The sequence below is a fragment of the Symphodus melops genome, assembly GCF_947650265.1.
Source record: "Symphodus melops genome assembly, chromosome: 8".
Taxonomy (NCBI): domain Eukaryota; kingdom Metazoa; phylum Chordata; class Actinopteri; order Labriformes; family Labridae; genus Symphodus; species Symphodus melops.
In genome coordinates this window covers 2,404,283-2,419,880 of record NC_136698.1, presented here as the reverse complement: position 1 = coordinate 2,419,880, position 15,598 = coordinate 2,404,283, and the positions used below count along the sequence as shown (strand labels likewise).

The 15,598-nt window shown below is 45.9% G+C and overlaps 2 protein-coding genes across 4 annotated transcripts in view; one reads left to right on the top strand and one right to left on the bottom strand.

Annotated features, from left to right (window-relative positions):
• Window positions 1–357: 357 nt before the first annotated feature.
• On the top strand, window positions 358–1,728 carry LOC306828436 (uncharacterized protein). Its single transcript, XM_079350917.1, has 5 exons — window positions 358–537; window positions 633–725; window positions 835–1,095; window positions 1,173–1,265; window positions 1,464–1,728. The coding sequence occupies exons 1-5, from the start codon at window positions 523–525 to the stop codon at window positions 1,596–1,598; spliced, it is 597 nt and encodes a 198-aa protein (XP_079207043.1). The 5' UTR covers window positions 358–522; the 3' UTR covers window positions 1,599–1,728.
• Window positions 1,729–2,712: 984 nt separating this feature from the next.
• bcar3 (BCAR3 adaptor protein, NSP family member) overlaps window positions 2,713–15,598 on the bottom strand; it is a 58,040-nt gene continuing 45,154 nt past the window's right edge. For all 3 annotated transcript variants that reach the window (XM_079351159.1, XM_079351160.1, XM_079351161.1), the window contains 12 exons: window positions 11,893–12,021; window positions 10,385–10,510; window positions 10,056–10,172; window positions 9,484–9,722; window positions 9,005–9,105; window positions 7,725–7,859; window positions 7,171–7,377; window positions 6,424–7,034; window positions 5,823–5,938; window positions 5,426–5,709; window positions 5,072–5,275; window positions 2,713–4,967 (listed from right to left, as the gene is read on the bottom strand). In XM_079351159.1, the coding sequence (XP_079207285.1) occupies window positions 4,789–4,967; window positions 5,072–5,275; window positions 5,426–5,709; window positions 5,823–5,938; window positions 6,424–7,034; window positions 7,171–7,377; window positions 7,725–7,859; window positions 9,005–9,105; window positions 9,484–9,722; window positions 10,056–10,172; window positions 10,385–10,510; window positions 11,893–12,021 (2,448 nt within the window). In that variant the 3' untranslated portion in view covers window positions 2,713–4,788. The remainder of the gene's footprint in view (window positions 4,968–5,071; window positions 5,276–5,425; window positions 5,710–5,822; window positions 5,939–6,423; window positions 7,035–7,170; window positions 7,378–7,724; window positions 7,860–9,004; window positions 9,106–9,483; window positions 9,723–10,055; window positions 10,173–10,384; window positions 10,511–11,892; window positions 12,022–15,598) is intronic.

Genomic DNA, 15,598 nt, shown 5'->3' with positions numbered 1-15,598 from the left:
ATCCCGAGGGAAATTCAAGTTTATTTGTTTGTTTGTTTTTTGTTATGTTAATGTTAACGTTTAAATTTAAAGTTTAAGGTCAAACAAAGTTTGTATGTTGAAAGCTGTTTGGATGAATGTAAATTTTCCAATAATCTGATATAAATGCAGCCATGGGTACTTGGATCTTTAGAAGTTATAAACACTTGTGTGACAGAGACATCAGACTGACCTGCATGAACAGAAAGTCAACCTGCAGTGCTTCGTAAAGCTTGAGGCTCTCCAGGTGCTGGACACTAAGAGTGAACGTGTAGGACTCTGAGACATGCAGGGGAAGATTGTTGTCTAAATCAAGCCCTAGCCTTTATCACCATGGTTACAAAGTATGTAAACACTCCGTGTTTATGCTAGAATAATGCACTTTCTGGTGCTCCGTAGTATCACAGATTTGAACACAGTCCACACACATCTAAATTCAGGACAGACCTGGACAACAGACCCAGATCATTCACGCAGGATATTCAAAAGAAGATTTAAACAAAGATGTCTTCTTCAAAGGTGAGTTTTTAGGAGCTCTGCACTCGCTTCACTCTGATCAATATGTTTCAAACATGACCGTTCTCGTTGCTCGCCCCCCCCACCTCCCCCCACAGACAATCAGATTGTTTCCATGCTCAGACTTTGAATTCAGTGCCGAGGATCTGCTCCACTTGTCCACGCCTTTTGGATGTGTCGTGAGCGTCCAGGTAGCTCAGACTTCTAAAAAAAACCCTCTCTTTGACTTGGCCTGTTTTTGATTTTGTTGTCGGCAATTTTGATAAAGATGTGGATGTGTTTTGTTTTCATACATCTCAGAAAATAGCAGAATGGGGACGTGCATGTGGCATAGTGACTTACTCAGATGCTACTGATGCTCTCATGGCCATGATGGAACTCATCGACTACAAAAAGTTCACTGTGGCACTCCAGGCAACCGAGAAGGAGAGAACAGTCACAAATATAGGATCAGAAAGCGCTCGCAGCGAACCCAACTTTTCCCAAGAAGGTTACTTTGATGACAAGACACCATGGAGACTTCACCAGCGCGTCCAACAGTATCCACCTGCTTACAGCCAGGTAACAATCTGAAGTCTCTCTGGATTTAAAGCTGCCTTGATTTGAATTAAACTCTTTTTCTTTTCTTCAATTTTCAGTCGAAGTATCTTCGTATTTACTACTTGCCCAGAAATTTCTATGAACGGCAAAAATGGCTGAGCCTCCTCCCCCTGAGCTCGACCGTTGTGGAGGTACAGTACAAACTCTTAAACCAGAGTAAGAGTGTGTGATCTGAAGTATGGTGGACCAGACAGAGAAATGGGGATTAACATATAATGAAACAACATTCGCTTATCTGTGCCTGATTATTTAAACTCAAAGAGATGAGATGTATTTAAAGACTGAGGTGCTGCTCTTTACCTCTGCAATCTGTTACATCCGCCCTACAGATGACCTTGGACACCGTCCTGGTGATGCTTCCTGACCTCCCCACCGCCATGATGGTCAAGAAATTCTTTTGTGGCTTGAACATCGGACCCAGACGCCTCTATGTTAGCCATGAAGACTGGTTTACCATCGGATGAGGACAGCGCCAAGAAGAAGCCATCAAAATCATCAACACCGGTTCTAAATCATCACTGGACCTATCTGAGACTTCGATAAGTCGACATTCTCAAAAACAACTAAATAAAACAGCTTGACGTAAATAAAGAACTGGCTCTGCACTTTTAAACTGAATCAATCAAAACAAAAGCTCAAAGAATACTTTACAGAAGCGCAGGTCTACACTGTTCGAAGTCCAACATGAGCAAGAACGTAACAACGTTTGAGGAGGAAAAACATCCTCCTCACCGGCAGAACCCTGAAGCAGAACCAGACTCATGTTGAATGTGTTGGGTTGACTGAGACCTGCTCAAAATGTTCTGTTTCCATCAAGCAGGTGGAAAGAATCCCAGCAGAGTAAGACCTGAAGAGAGTCTTACTCTTTTATGTTTGTCAGAAGTGTAAAGTAACAACCTGAGCCTGCTAGTCGATAAACCAATGTCAAATCCCCTCCCCCCACACACACGTTTGTTTTCCATCCAGGGTTACTTTACACTGGAGCCTCTTCCAACAGTGTGTAAATGTGTTGCGTGAAAGCGCTTTGATTAGTCAGGAGGCTAAATAGTTCACGTCTATTTACTGTTTACATACAGCAGCATATCTTATAAATTGGTTTGGCACATTCATTGAGTAATCTGTGATGTGTCCGTGTAGGTGTGAATGTGAGTGTGGCTGTATGTTTGTCTCTGTAGCTCAGCCCTGTGATTGACAGGCGACCAGTCCAGAGTGTAGCCCCGCCTCTCGCCCATCATCTTCATCATCCTCGCGACCCAGTGTTGGCATTCAAGAATATCTTTCTTTTAAGTGTCTGAATAAATCCGATAAAGGATGGGCTACATGAGACACGTGTAAAAACACTCAAACGGATGTCAGAGATGAGTGTTGGCACACTGGCGCCCTCGTGTGGTGTCTTTAATGACTTCTGGCTCAAGTGTGTGTGGGTCATAGATGGTCATAGACTGTGTGGGTCTGTTATTTGTTATGTGGCAATTGTGTCCTGTATGTTTGTAAAATTGTCCCTGGGTTCTTCTGTCATCTGTCCTGTGATCGTAGGTGTGTTTTATGTTGTTGTTGTTTTTTTTTGTCAGTACCCGCTTCAGAACTACGGAGGAAATTTAGCTTTCATGCTACTTACGGTGTATTGACATATTCTGATATGTTTATTAATTCATCTACAGAAAAATTTAGACATTCAGAAAAACAGTTCACATACTCGACATATTTATTAAATCTTAAACCACAGTAGTTCATCATAATATAAACATTTAAAAATCAACTTCTTTGTACAGTCAGTCCTCCACAGAGGATATGTACAGTCTATTATTAACATGCTAGTATTTCAAATATGTACACCTTTAGTCTCTGACACATTAATATTTATATATGTATATATATATATATATATATATATATCTTCTAAACCGTTTCATTTTAAGCAGAAACAAAAATATTTCCATCTGTTACAGAAAAGACACTTTAAGCTACATTTAGTCATCTGATCTTCAGCTCAGACGTTGAACGCGGTTAGGGAAAGATTTGTGGAAACCTTGGTCAACATAAAATTATTTAACTTTTCTCAAACTCTAACATGTCTGTAGTCGGTCTACAAACCCCCTAAAAGATGAGAAAAGTCCATCCTCTCCGTCTTCTGCCTGCTCCACTTTCAGAAAATGTGTGCTCAAACAGGCCGTTTGGAAATTTCCCTTCATGACATCACAAAGGGCAGTAGCCCCTCCCACAGCCAGGTGTTTGTTCTGCCCTCTGAGTCTGCCTTCTCACCATAAACAATAGGACATGGAGCCAGAAAGCCAGAGCCGCCCAAAGCCTTCCAGAGAGGGGGCGTGGTCAGACACAGATCATTTACATATTTAAAGCTACAGACGCAGAAACAGCCTGTTCTGAGCAGGGCTGAAATAGAGGGGTTTAGAGACATGATCAAATACAGGATCAGAGTGGATTTACAACAACACAGACGTTTAAGGGAGCTTTGACTAGATGAAATGGAGGATGATATGTGGGTTTGTAACACAGATCACATTGAGATAACTGAAGCCAATAAAACCTCCAGGTAGAAAGGACCTGGATCCTCTTTTAAACGTCTATTCACAAGTTGTTTCTCTTCAGATTATGTACACACAGATGCAAATTTTGTAGCTAATCATTATTAGAGGATTTCCTGACATGTAACAGTCGGATGTATCACAAGATGTAGATTCTGTTTGTTTTTTCTGAAGATTTTGTAAAGTCATGATTTGAATGTATGTTATAGACTCCCACCTCTCTACGCTCGGCCAATGAAAGGCATCTGATCCGAACTTCACAACAAGGCCCTTAGTCTTTCACTCGACCCTTCTCCTCTATCGCCCCCTGGTGTTGGAACAACCTACCAAACTCCATTCGATCCGCAGAGTCCCTTTACACCTTTAAGAAAAAGCTAAAGACTCAGCTCTTTATGACCACCTGATGATTTTGATGATGATAGTCAGAATGACGTTTAGTCAAGAGCATTCTTTCAATGTTTTGCTCTGCCTCTGGTCACTTCCTGTCAGCAGCTGTGTGTCTGATCGGACCTAAAGCTACTGACGTGTTTCCTCCTCTCTAGATCCTCGCCTGTGGTGTTCTTTCTCTCTGATGTAAAAGCATCTGCTTAGCGTATTGTATAAGTAGTCAAACAAACGTAAAGCTTCAGGCTGACGGACGCCGATCCTGTGATTCCTTCACACATTTAAAACTGGAGAAGGGAAACATCTAGAATCCTTGTGAAGTAATAAAAAGGAGAAAATGTGGCTGCAGGTGAGACGAATATTTGATTAAAATCTGATGTTTTAAAAAAATGTCCACGGCTCCTCGTCAGGCAGCAGCTTAGGGTCTGATTACTCTTTGCAGTTCAGCACCTTTCACACATGATTTGCACTCCCGAAGCTTTTCAGACATCGTCCAGGTGTCGTGCATGTACGAACAACTCTCACCCCGACTTTATCTGGATCTTTTCAGTTAAACTCCAGAGTGAAGACATCTGCACGAGGGTCCCGTCTGTCCTGAAAAGACTGAGACGACGTCAGGAGTTCACGTGTGAAAGGAGCTTTTTATTTCTCTTCTTTCTTTCACCACCCTTTTTTTTTCCTGCTCCAATCAGAAGTCCTCAGTGTGCGAGCCTCTGCTCTGCTGGAGTCAGATTACGGTTTGTGTCGAGGGCGGAGGCTCCAGTTTCCGTGATAACGCAGTGAGAATGAGGTTGAATTTGTTGTAGCGATCTGATTGGTTGACTGAAGCTCCCCGGCTCCCCCACAGCAGCCGCAGCTGAAAGTCTGTTTTAAACACCTCCAGCAGGTCTTCATCGCTCTGAAACTCTAAAAAAAAAAAAAAAAAAGAAGAAAGAAAAACAAAAAATGAAGCTCCCGAGAAACAAAAAGGAAATTGCAGACTTGAAAAACATGGTTTTTTTTTATATTACCGTGTAAGAGCTTCTGTGCGTTTGTCGTGTAGCTCTCTGCGTTGTGCGCTACGTCGCGTGCAGCCTCCAGGTGGCGCAGCATGATGTCACAGCCCTGGTCGCTGGTCTCCCAGAGCTCCGCCCCCTCTGGTGTGATTGACGGGCGCTCCATCAGCGTAAGGAGGGGCAGCAGAAGGGGGACGCAGACAACGGGAGGAGAAGAAGCTGCAGGAGCAGAAAGAGGATTTTATTTAAATCACTTTTCAAGGCCAAAATCTGTTCACTGAAGTTTCTATAGATCTTAAAAGATCGACTTATTTATTATTTTTACAGGAATAGTGTGTGTGTGTGTGTGTGTGTGTGTGTGTTCAGTACCTGTGCCCTCGTACAGATTCTTGTAGAAAGGTTTGAGTATTTTCTCGTAGCTGATGGCGGTCTGCGTGAAGTTCCTCCGCAGAGTGGTCCAGGTGTCCTCCAAGCGGCTGATCTGCGGCAGGTCCAGAGCTTTCATCAGGGCCGTGAAAGCGAACAGGTCGCCTACCGTGTCCTTCAGCTCCAACGCCACCAGGATGATGCGGTTTAATGTTGAGGCCCGCTCGTCTACGCTGCCGGTACATCCCAGAATATCCACGGCAACGCCTATTGCCATGGTGTGGTGCCTAGGAAACCGAGGTGAGGAGGGTTACACCTAAAAACACGAGTTTGTTTCTGTGCAGCTTCACTTTAACTCTCCGTGTCCTCGTCACTCTGAGTACATGTACGTGATGTTTACCTTTCCATGAGGTCCAGCCTCAGCTGCCGGCCGTGCGGCAGAGTCACCAGCTCCAGACCGGAGGCCACGCCCATCTGACCTTTGAGCTCCGGACTCACACCGAGGATCCTCGCCACCTGCGTACAAAGACGTCGCTCTGTTTTGATTTGTTGTTTTAATCTTCATCTGCCGACCTCTCCGTGTGTGTGTGTGTGTGTGTGTGCGTGTGTGTGTGTGTGTGTTTGTGGAGATAAGGTGTTAAGTGTTGTTAACCTGCTGCGTCATGAGGATCATCTTGTGGCGTCAGTCACACAAATCTAATTCTGTGACTCAATCAGAGAGGATTTCTGTGAACACGCAGCGGTAAACATGTTTACCTCAAAATGACGCTGGCTCATTGTTCACTTGATTTTAAACATAACGATAGAAACCTCTCAAAACGTTGCTATCATTCAAGTTGAGGTAAAAAAAAAAAGAGTTTGCAAATCCTAATAGTCATCCATTTAAAGTCTGGTTTGTGATTGCCTTGTAGGGTGCTTTAATGCACTGAATGCATCCTGCAGGTTACTAAACTCCGTGCGTGTGTGTGTGTGTGTGTGTGTGTGTGTGTGCGCGTGTGTACCTGACAGTCGGCCAGCAGTAGGTGCCGTGCTATACTCTGATGGTTGTGTTTCAGCAGCAGCTCCTTCGCTCTCTTCAGCACCACCATCTCCAGAGGTTTGTTCTCCGCGGGAAGAAGTCGAGATCCAAACTCTGCCGGCTGGAACGTCGACTCCGTCTCCACGAGCGGCCGCTGGAAGCTGCTCCTCTTAACCTCCCTCCTCTTCGCCTCCTCCTCCTCGTCCCTCCCTGCGTCCTCCTCCTCGTCTTCGCTGGTGTATTCTAAAGCAGCGATGGCGTGGTGGTACGAGCTTCTGTCCAGTCCTCTCTTCCCCGCTGCCTCCTTCTCCTCCCCCTCCTCTCTTCCTCCCTCCCCTTCTCTCCTCAGTCGCTCCACGTAGCTGCAGAGCGGAGGCTGAAGGTGCAAAGCGTCTATGACAGGATACGGTGAGTTCGACTCCCCGTACTCGAGCGGGCTGCAGGATCTCGTGTCCGCAGGGAGCAGCTGCAGACGGTCAGTCCATGCTGGTTCTGGATTCTCCCCTGAGCTGAAGGAGCTGAGGGAGTCTGCAGAGAGGAGCTGATGCTGGACCTTCAGTGGTTTGACTGGAGGAACTGGAGGGCCCCCAGGAGCTGTGGATAACAATGACATCTGTTTAAGCCTTTTATAAGACGATGAGGTAAAGAAAAAAGACTCCGAGGTTTCTACATGGAATATGACTTCAGTTTGGGAGCCATTTATTCAATTAGCGAGAAGGTAAGTATTTACCTGCACTCTTCCAAATATCCACACATGAAGAGTCCAGGGGAGATGCTGCCAGTCTGGAGGAGGAGGAGTCTGAGAGGTGGGAGGAGCTGGAGTGGGGGAGCAGCGGCTGCAGACAGGGGGAGCGAGGCAGCCGAGCCAGCGGCACCTTGCTGGGTTTGGGAGGCGGTTTGGGACACAGCTGGCTGTCAGAGCCGCGGATGGCCAGACCTAAAAAACACAACAGGTAAAAAAAACATCATCACATTATGAAGCTTAAAGTTCTTTCAGATATGAAATACTTCCACCACGAGCCGTCCGTGTTTGATCACAGATTGAAATAAACTCGAGGCTTCATCTGCAGCACTTGTTGCAAAATGACTCGACGTATCAGATCTTCACGGGCAGATTTTTTAGTTTATATGATTTTTCAGTTACACTCTGCACATCTGCACCGTGACAAACAGCAGGAATTTTAAACATGGCTTCATGAACAGGGCTTTAAGATTCTGTTTAGGGAGCCTGTCATGAAGCGGATTTTTTGGGACGTTTGATTGGTGTGGTCTGTGTCCACCGACCTGCCAGAGGCTCTGCAGATCTCCGAGCCACAGACGGACTCAGCACCGGCTCGCTGCCCGTCCGAAACACTGGAGACTTGGGGCTGGGACTAATGAGCAGAGGGTCAGGAGACTGCTGGGGCTGAGGCTTGGATCCTGCAGGAGAGGAGGGGACGACACACAACTTCAGAAAACAAACGGGACAAGTACGGAGTGATTAAAGAGGGGAAAGAACAAAGGACATGTGTGATGAGAACATTATGAAATAAAACTAAAACATAATGAGGAGGGAGGGAACACGTGGTCGTAAAAGAGCTGCAGAAACACACAGATCATATATACTGTAGGCAGCTCAACAAAGCTTTGAGTATCCTGCAACCAAAACGCCGTCTATAAATACCAGGGACAAATAATGACGTTGCCTGCAGGAGTCATCCACAACGAAGCAAAGAAAAAGCATGCACAGCCTTCAAAGCATTAAAAAGATGCAGAGACAGTGCTGCAAACAGACCCTAACCTAACCCTATAAAAGTCTTAATCCTGCCCTGCATTCATTACTCAGCCTTTGTGAGGAGGAAGAAACTCTGACTGTTCATGTGAACGGATTAAAGAGCTAACTCACATCAACACAAACAGCTGTGTTACTCATCGGAGGTGCAGCTCGAGCAGGAACAGACTGCTTGTCGAGATCACAGGCCCGCACCAGGACTGTTCAGAGTGACTTTAAACTTTAGAGCAGATAAATGATTGGAGCGAACGACGGGCGGAGTCACTACGAGAAACGTGTTTCAAAGACAACACGTCATTTCTGATCCTGAATCAGTCGTTTCCTCTTATCGTACATTTTCAATCACACACACTACGGGATGGCGGCCGACGCTCGGCAAAGGCTGAAACGACTTAGATTCAGAAAAATGTGCAGCAAATTCAGAAACGCTGCATCTTGAAAGGCAAACGCCCAGATCTAATGTTACGGCTTAAAACGGGCTGAAAAATGACACGAACATGTCAGAACAAGTGCAGAGAGACTGAACGCACTAGAAAATAAATAAACAGTATAAAGTCAATAAATACAAATATTCAGAAAACAACGGCAAATAAACGAACGCTGCAAATCCAGCCATTTCTACTGAAGTGCTCCAGGCCTGCAGGGGGCGCTGTGTGGTAGAACGTGAGGGAGACCAGAAGGAAAGACACCTCAGCTTCACCTCTTTGTCAATTGGCTTCATATCATCGGGTTTCATTATTCAGACCATGCGGCCGTTTTAAACTGCTGTTTGATGGACGTCAGTCTGACTTACCGAGAGGCAGGTAGCTCTCTGACTGATGCGCTTTGAGGGGCCGTCTCCTCTCTTGGACCTGGTTCAGACTCGCCGGTTGGCTGCCGCAGCGATCCTTCAGCCTGAGACAGTAAGGTTATGTTAAACTCGGTGTCAGAGAGGAAAGAAGGAAGACCGAATCCACACACTCTCTTTATTTATGCACGATACATTTGCAACATGTCATATATACAGCGCTGTGCAGGGACGATGAATAGAAACAGCTCGAGGCTGCGTGTTAGCGGCTTTAGAGCAGGAACAGGTTTCAAGTATTGATTTCATTCTGCCAGTGAAATTGGCAGCGTCCCACTTCCACTGCAGTCCTGTGTGGCTCCGGGTTTACGTGTAGCAGATTTATGTAATCACAGCAGTAAAACATAAACTCATAAAACAGATGATTTCAGCTGCAAAGGAACAAAAGCGTCGATCAGCGTGTTTGTGTTTCTGTGACTCGTACAGACCTGAGCTGGCTGCCCCGGCTCGTGCCGTTCTCCCTGCAGTGTGTGCCGTCCTGCACGTTGTGCGCGTTGTCGTGTGCGTGTCCGTTGGTTATGTTGAGGCTGAGGCGCTTCTGACTCCGCCTCTCCTGCGCCATGAACCCCGCCGCCTCCCTGTGATTGCCGGACATCCCGTACTTTTCCTCCAGGCAGCGCAGAGGCAGCGCTCTGTTGATTGGCTGGAAGATGATGGCTCCGACCACCTGGAGTTAACAGACAGAAGAAGAGATGAGGTAAACACCTCGCACATGATCACGCCGCCTTCTCTGGCGAAGAAGTCCCGCTCTCTCACACCGTCAGCATCAAAATGGACCTGATCTTTGAGACCCATCTGAACATCTCCCTGTCCCATGCTGAGAAACTCGTCCACGCCTTTGTCCCCTCCAGGCTCGACTACAGTAAACACACTCCTCATCGAACACCTTCAAATCAGCCTATTTCTTCAATATTTGACCAAAGAGAAAGGTCTGCTTACTGTTCAGTTCCCAATGAGCAAATATACCTATATAATATTTACATGTATAATATTTGCCCACCTGGGAAACGGGTTTCCTGTTGCCAACATAGTATCTGATAAGAGCCGGCACGCTGTCGAAGCCTTCTCTATCCAGCCGGTACTCCACTCTGGAGTACGCTTCGTTCAACATCACCACCTGAAAAAACAGAAGGAATGTCAATTTTCTCAGTATTTCATGGTTCTCAAACTTTCTTCTTCTGTATGAGACGCCTTTAAAATGAGATTTCTGTTATCTGCTGAAATTGCATTGCAGGTCTTTTGCAAAAGGTGCGATATATGTCGTGTTGTTTTGTGCGGTCGATGATAAATAACATGCACATCAGGAATAAATGGCCTCGGCTGTCATACCTTCTTGCTGATTTTAAAGTGCTGGGCAGCATTTCTCCACTGGCTGGTCAGAACGTAACTTCCTGGAATGGACAGCGAATCCCGAATCAGGAAATCACCGTCACGCTGCACCAAGTTTTCTGCAACCTGGAGCGACACAGAAGGTTACACACGTACGGGCGCACCGACACAAACACGAACAGCATGCAGGCACGCAGCGTTTGTTTACGGTCCAAACACTCAATGGAAGGTGATAACGGTTCTACTGTCAGCGTCTCTATGAGCGCAGTGCCGGCCGGTTTGCAGCAGTTACATAAGACATGAAGATATTTAAAGCCTCAACTTAATACAGTATTTATAGAGCGAGAAAAAAACATCAGAGAGATCTCGATTTATATTTTATCATTTCACTTTCCTTCGGGGAAAAAGCTCTTTTGGACTCATTTAGACCTTCACCTCAAGTAGGAGGAAAAAAAACAGAAACTTAGTGGAAGGTGAACTTTTCTAGAGATCTTAGCTTCCCCCCCAAACCCGAAGTAACCCCATCTAAACCCCCCCCCCTTCAGTGCATGGCCATCGGATCTTAAAGGTACAGTACATATTCAGTAAAAGGTGGATGAGTTTGCAGGCTTGCATGACTTCCTTTAATCTGCTTTTGCTCAGCATCAACTTAACGTTCACATGATTCGTTTGTCTCGTCATGAAACTAAAATGTTTTTTTGTGGGTTTTTTTACAGCTGTTAAAAGTCTATAACAAGCGATCAGAGGTCGTCATGATGCTTATTTCTGACATCACACCTCAGCTGAGAAATATAAGGAAGATAAACCCTCAACAGGAGAGTGAAAGCTCATTCAAAGACATTGGTTGTCTGCTGGAACAGATGATCAGGACTTTATGAAGCAGCCTCCTCTTCACTGAGTGTAAACAAAAGTCGAGCTGTGAGACGGCCGCAGGCGCAAAAACATACAAACAAACCAGAACGAGATTTCATTTAGACAGAAATCAAATGAGCTGAAAATGTTTCTTTATTTTAAGTCTTCTTTAATTTACTGCCTTTTTACTTTATTACACACTCTCTCTCTCTCTCTCAAACACACACACACACACACACACACACACACACCCTTAACACGCTGCTACACACTTTAATTAAGCGAGTGTTTGTATAGGACATAATGGTAGTTTAGTTTAGCCAAAGGAAGGAGCTTATTAAAAATGATTACATCTCAGAGTGCACTCTCAGAGGGAACACACAATCTCCCTCTCTCTCTCTCTTTTACACACACACACACACACACACACACACACACACACACACAGAAAGAGCTTTTTATACACTGCCCTCAGCTCAGCTGCTGAGGCTAATACTGAAGCTATAATCTTTCTGTGAGCATGTGTGTGCAGTTCGTCTGATAATAGGTGATCTGGTTCAACAAGTTTTAAACCGGGCTTTAAAAGGGAGGGGCCTGTGACTCAGGTGTGTGTGTGTGTGTGTGTGTGTGTGTGTGTGTGTGTGTGTGTGTGTTACCTGTCTGGGTATGGTGCCGTGGTACCATGCGTGGCTCCTGGGCTCCTCACAGTTCATCTTCAGCTCCTCTTCGAGCTCTCTGCGGAGCTTCTCTGAAGGACAGTCCAGGATGAACTGATCCCTGGAGAACTGCGGAGACGAGAAACACACGAGCAGTCAACGCCAAAGTGAAAAACGAAACAAGTCGTGCGTCAGTAACCGTAAACGTTGCAGCCGTTTCCTTATTCCACAAAACAAACAGCGGTGAGGTCAAAGCTCAGCGTGATGACACATATTACTCTGGTGACACCACAGTAACCAGACCAGAGCAAACACACCATCAGCTCCAAGGGAGAGAGGAGCGGCTGTGGCTCAGAGGTCGAGCCGGTCCTCTCTCAGTCAGGTCGGGGGTTTGATCCCCAGCTCCTGAAGCCACCTGACCATGAGTCCTCAGGCAAGACCCTGAACGCCAAGTCGACATCAAACAGCGTGTGAAGGAATACGAAGGATTATTTATTGACGACGATACGAGCGAACGTTCATTTATCATGAAAAAAATGTGACTGAGAGACAATGAACGTCTTTGTTTGAAGGAAGAACACAAACACCAGCACCAAAACACACACACACACACACACACACACACAAACACACACACACATACACACTGAGAACACACACACTCTCAGAACACACCACACAACATGCACACACACAAAAACAACGTGAGAGTTGATCAGATTCACATCAACAAGAGAGGAAAAGAACAGAATCAGCACAAACACCTGCACCAAAACACACACACACACACACACACACACACACACACACACACACACACCAAAACACACACACACTCAGAACACACAACACAACATGCACACACACAAAAACCCACACACACACACTCAGAACACCAAAACACACATGCACAAACACACACACACTCAGGACATGCACAAACTAAAACACACAAACACTTAGAATCCCACTAAACACCAAAACACACACACACAACCAAACCCACACACACACTAAAACACACCCCCACACACACACACACACACACACACACTTACATGACAGCTGCTCGGTCTCTGCATTGCTTTTCCTTCTCGCTCCTTCCTTAATTACACGCTGCATAGCAAACACACTCACACATTGATTTGTTTTAATCCCTGACATTTAACTATTCACACCAAACATGTTAACTCATCACCCTAACACACACACACACACACACACACACACGGTCCGTCCGTCCGTCTCTGTGATTTTCCTCTCTTCTTTTTCCACCCGGTGCCTCCTAGTGTGATGTCATCAACCTGACCCCACCCAACTGCCCGGACCTGCCTCCAACACACCCTCACCTGACGTACGTAAGCGCACACACACACACACACACACACACACACACACACACTGAAGTGACGCACACACACACTTCCTTGAACTTTCCCTGACTCTGGTTTGCTGATGAAACAGTCGCTGTTTAAATGTAGATCTCAGTTTGATCATGTAAGCTTTCACACTGCGCTCAGTGACTTAGTGTCAGGTCTTTTAATTTAAAGCATCAGTGCAGCAGATATGATCTCTGTCTGTCGTTGTACTCGAGGTCATCAGAGCCGTATACACTGAAGAGCTGCTCGTCAACAGGAAGGGCAGGCGCCCGCCCTCTGAGGACGGACACACTTCAGAAGGCCCCAGCCGACAGCACTCACTCTCCGCACGCTGTCGTGATTGGATGCATTATTCTTCAAAGTCACAGAAGAACAATGGAGAGAAATTATCTGTCTCAGAGTGGAAAAAACTAAACAAAACAAGGAATGAGGAAAAAAGAAAGCGGGATATTGGATCAGCAGCAAAAGAGATGAATAAAGTGCCCGACTGTGTAAAGCAGCTCCACACTGATGGTAAAAACACAAAGCGTGCTCCAAACAGCAGGAACAGTACCTGAGCATGTCTCTACTGCAGGTGCACGCTGCACGCCGCCATGACATTACCTAAATGCTACGTCATTCATGTGCAGCCAGGTTGTAATTCACCCGCTGGAAATGATTAATGTCAGGTCGACACGCTGCTTCCTGCTCACATGGAGGAATGTTTGGAGAGAGACAGACGTGATGCAAACGTGCAACTGATGTCGAGGGCATTAACACACACACACACACACACACACACACACACACACACACACACACACACACACACACACACACAGCTACACGTCATGGGGAAATATGTCTGTAAGCGTCTCCATGAAACTGAAACCGTTCTCTCATGGTAACATCGTTTGTTCTCTCTCTTCAGTTCTGTGTGTCTCTTTTGATTTAGCGCTCTCGTGTTCTCTGAGTCTGTGTAAAGTCATTAGCATAGACCCCCCCCCCGTGTGCCCCGAGTCTGCAGGTCTCCATGCATGACAGGAAATCAGCGTATCACGTTCCAGAGCGAGACGTCATGATGTTCTGCCTCCGTCATTGATCTCACTGTATGGACTCAGTGTTCAGAGCGCGGCGGGTCAATGAAATAACAACATGACTTTTCTCTTAAACAAACAACAAACAGCACGTTTAGAGGCTGCATCACGTTTCTCTGGGTTCACACATAAATCGTGACTGTCGACAGTGAGTGAGAAGCTCGAGAGCCGCTGGCTGTGTCGAGCTGTTTTAGTCAAAGACGAGAGAAAAGAAGAGGAACATACTCGCTGCACAAAGTGCCTGCTAGCACAACGGTGCAGCTCTGGGACAATCTGTCTGTCGCTTGCAGCTAGCGCTTAATTATGGCGTTTTCAAATTTGATAACTTCTTTGTGCGAACACGAGTGAAGAGTGACAACAAAACAAACTGAGGCAAAACAAAAACAAAAAAGTCATGTCATGTCGTTTTGTTGGGTTTCTTTATTGTGTCACATGTTTTGTACCTTCTGAGGTCCAAGCTGCATGAAATAAATCTGACTGGTTGAAAAACGTTTTTTCATGAAGAGGTTTAAATGGCTGTGCTCGTCCCGCTGTACCTGCTGAACTGGATCTAGAGACAGAACACAGATAGCATCCAATCTCTTAGATCTGAGTGGTATCAGAGCCGTGATGAACAACAGGCCCCCTCACTGATCTGTTATTGATCACAGTCACATCTGTGATTATATCTCATTACAGCCGTCACAGTTAAAATGCTTTTACATCTGCAGCCACACTGCCAGCAGGACTAATGAACAGAGGAGAAGTGGAGCGCAGCAGAGGAAGGAGAGAAGGCCGACGGGATGGAGGGATGATGTCAGAGGAGGACAGGAATGGATGGATTATGTACAAAGTAAAGTATAAAGAGGGCCAGAGGAAAATGGGAGTAAAGGAGAAGAGATGATGATGGCTGCCCTTTAATAAAACCCTGCAACATGATGTCATCATCAGAGACTTCTACTGTACCACTGTGTGTGTGTGTGTGTGTGTGTGTGTGTGTGTGTGTGTGCTGACATGTCTGTCCTGCCTTCACGCTCACATCTTTCCTCTCTTACTTCTTCTCTTTTTATCATATTTCCACGACACTGACTAACAACATGCTGCCTGAATGAATCTCACGAGTTGGGACTTTGTACAGACGTATGTTGCATTATTTCAGGACATCGATCCAATACTGATGAGGCCGTGTCCTGGCAGCAGACGGAGCTGCACCCACCTACAGCGAGGTGGTCGGACTCTGCTACCATCCCACGTCTCTGACGCCCAGCAGTG

Excerpts from the sequence above, each read along its gene's own strand:
- LOC306828436 (XM_079350917.1), top strand. Across the intron at positions 1,096-1,172 it reads ATCCACCTGCTTACAGCCAG|TCGAAGTATCTTCGTATTTA; the intron begins GTAACAATCTGA and ends TTCAATTTTCAG. Across the intron at positions 1,266-1,463 it reads TGAGCTCGACCGTTGTGGAG|ATGACCTTGGACACCGTCCT; the intron begins GTACAGTACAAA and ends TCCGCCCTACAG.